This window comes from Asparagus officinalis, chromosome 1 (assembly GCF_001876935.1).
Source record: "Asparagus officinalis chromosome 1, Aspof.V1, whole genome shotgun sequence".
Lineage (NCBI taxonomy): Eukaryota > Viridiplantae > Streptophyta > Magnoliopsida > Asparagales > Asparagaceae > Asparagus > Asparagus officinalis.
In genome coordinates, this window is record NC_033794.1 from 95,663,189 (window position 1) to 95,665,703 (window position 2,515).

General features: G+C 36.3%; 1 protein-coding gene across 1 annotated transcript; it reads left to right on the forward strand.

Moving 5' to 3' along the window:
• Window positions 740-1,636, forward strand: LOC109837674. Its single transcript, XM_020406005.1, has one exon. The coding sequence runs from the start codon at window positions 740-742 to the stop codon at window positions 1,634-1,636; it is 897 nt and encodes a 298-aa protein (XP_020261594.1).

Below are 2,515 nucleotides of genomic sequence, written 5' to 3' on the forward strand. Positions count from 1 at the left end.
TTTTCTGAGAGTTTTTTGGTGAGCATTTGCATGGTTGATTTTCTAAAACTCATCTTACGAGGCAAATTTCTTAATAGGTCAAGTTTGTACAAATAGTTTTACTGCAATTTTGTTATGAGTTGTTTTTAACTTTAAACATGTAACCTCTTGCTCGGTTAAACTGTTTTTGGTCCAATTCTGTTTCTTACAAGTAGAAGTTAGTGTTTATTTTATGTCTGATTATTACGTGTAAATGAGATGTAAATTGTTGTTATCTTTTGAAAATCTACAGTGGTATTTGTTCTGGTAGTGTTTAAGCACCATTACAACTAAATTTTGACAATGATACTCTACTCTAGTACCAAAACAAACTGTTGTAAGGGGTATGCATTTGATGAGTGATAGAAATTAGGTTGAATACTGAAAAATTTTCGCAATGGGCGCGCAACACAGCTTTTCAGTCACGTTGTTCAAACCTATGCAAATCATAGAACAAGAGGGGGGTGGGGGTGGTTGAAAATGATACATTACAACTAAATAAAATCAACTCTGAGATCACAAGACAAGGTAAACATACATAATTATCCAAAGTGATACTACGGAACATAAAGAGAGTGCAGAAAGCCCCAAGAATACCAAAGTTACAGTTCCTTTGATCTCAAACATCTCACAAGTATGTGTTCTGATTATTTTGGGAATTCAAACATATTGGCTAAGCAATTACATCCTCCCAATCAAAGCTCTGGAAAAGATAGACAGTATGTGTTCTGATTTTCTGTGGGGGCACAAATTTCACTTAGTAAATTGGGGGTCTGTCTGTCAAGGAAAAGAATATGGAGGCCTGGGTATATTCTCTGCTAAATTCTGGAACTATGCAACTGCCACTAAGCTCCTGTGGATGATCCATCTTAAAAAGGATCTCCTATGGATCAAGTGGGTTCATGGAAACTATCTACATAACCAAGGTATATGGACTGTGCAACCTAAGACTAATGACTCTTGGATGTGGAGGCAACTCCTTAAAGTGAGAGATTTGCTTTTGAGTAAGTTTGGAAGTGCTGTTACTATGATGAATGTTATAGCAGATTGTTGCTCTGAAGGAAATCTTCGTTTATCTGCAGTATACAGAGCTTTTTTGCAACCTGCTAGTACAGCTACTTGGGCTAAAACAGTTTGGGATGACTTCCTATACCCTAAACACTCCTTTGTGTTTTGGTTAGCATGTCATTCTAGGCTACTTACCAAAGATAGATTGTGCCGTATGAACATCTTGAGCACCAATCAAATTCACTGTGTTCTGTGTGACAGTCACCAAATAGAAACAAGGGATCATATCTTCTTTGAGTGTAAATACTCAGCTGAAGTGTGGAACTTGGTGATGAGCTGGTTGGGGTATAAATGGAGATCCTGTTCATGGAGCATGCTACTGAACTGGTACTCTTTCAATTTGAAAGGTAAAAATCCTATGAAGAAGTTGAAACGGATGGTATTATCTGCTGCTGTATATATGATATGGAGGGAGAGAAATTTAAGAACTTTTCAGGACAAGAGGAGGATGCCTGCTCAAGTCTTTAGGGATATTAAACTTTCAGTTTTCTATAAAGTCCTAAATGATAGTTCATATGTGCATATGAAAGAACTACTTGGAAATTTGTAATTTTCTTTTGGTTTCCAGGTTTTTCTGGTTCTTTGTAATACCTTACATGTTCATTTTGGGAGATGAATAAAATTTACAGTTCATTGAACAAAAAAAAAAACCATCTCACAAGTAGACAAACTCATTTGAGTACAGAGAATACCCTTTACATTTACAGCTCAGGGAGATGTAAAACCCGTTCAAATTCATACAAGAAATGGCCGTGATGCCCAATGTCAGAACTCTCAAGTCTCAACTCATTTGATATCAGAACCGAAATAATTAGAATATCCTGGCAACTGCTTGTTCTCTCTTATAAGCTCAAGCAAAATCTTCACTCGTCCGTCGTTGGCATGCGTGGCCAAATTCCGGCCAAAGCTCTGCCATAGATTGTGTGACGAATGCTTGAAACAGCACAAGGGACTGCAGTCAAAGGGTTCCCAAAATGCTGAGTCGCAAGCACTAACCCTAGCATCGAATTCTGCCAATATATTAAAACACAAAAAAATAGCTAAATGGGTATAACCGATGAATAGGGTTTTGTCATATTAGAACCCCAACTTTTTGTTATTTCTACAGTAGACCCCTAAATTTTAATACTTCTAAATTAGACTCCCCCACCTCACCCCACCACACGAAAAAAAAAGAAAAAAAAGAAGAAGAACCATTAAGTTGTTTTAAATAGGACGCCCAAATCTATTAAATTGTTTTGAATAAAACCTTACAAACAAATATGAAGATTTGGGGTCTAACTTCTAAAAATTTTAATTGTTTCAAGAGCTTTACAAAAGCCCTATTGAGAAGCAAAGCGATCACTTTATCAAAGTGTTATGAATAGATGATGGAGGTGAATATACTTCTAATGAGTTCAATAAGCATTGTGCAAAATAAGAAATAAAG

Excerpts from the sequence above, each read along its gene's own strand:
- LOC109837674 (XM_020406005.1), top strand. The coding sequence starts at position 740 with ATGTGTTCTGATTTTCTGTGGGGGCACAAATTTCACTTAGTAAATTGG.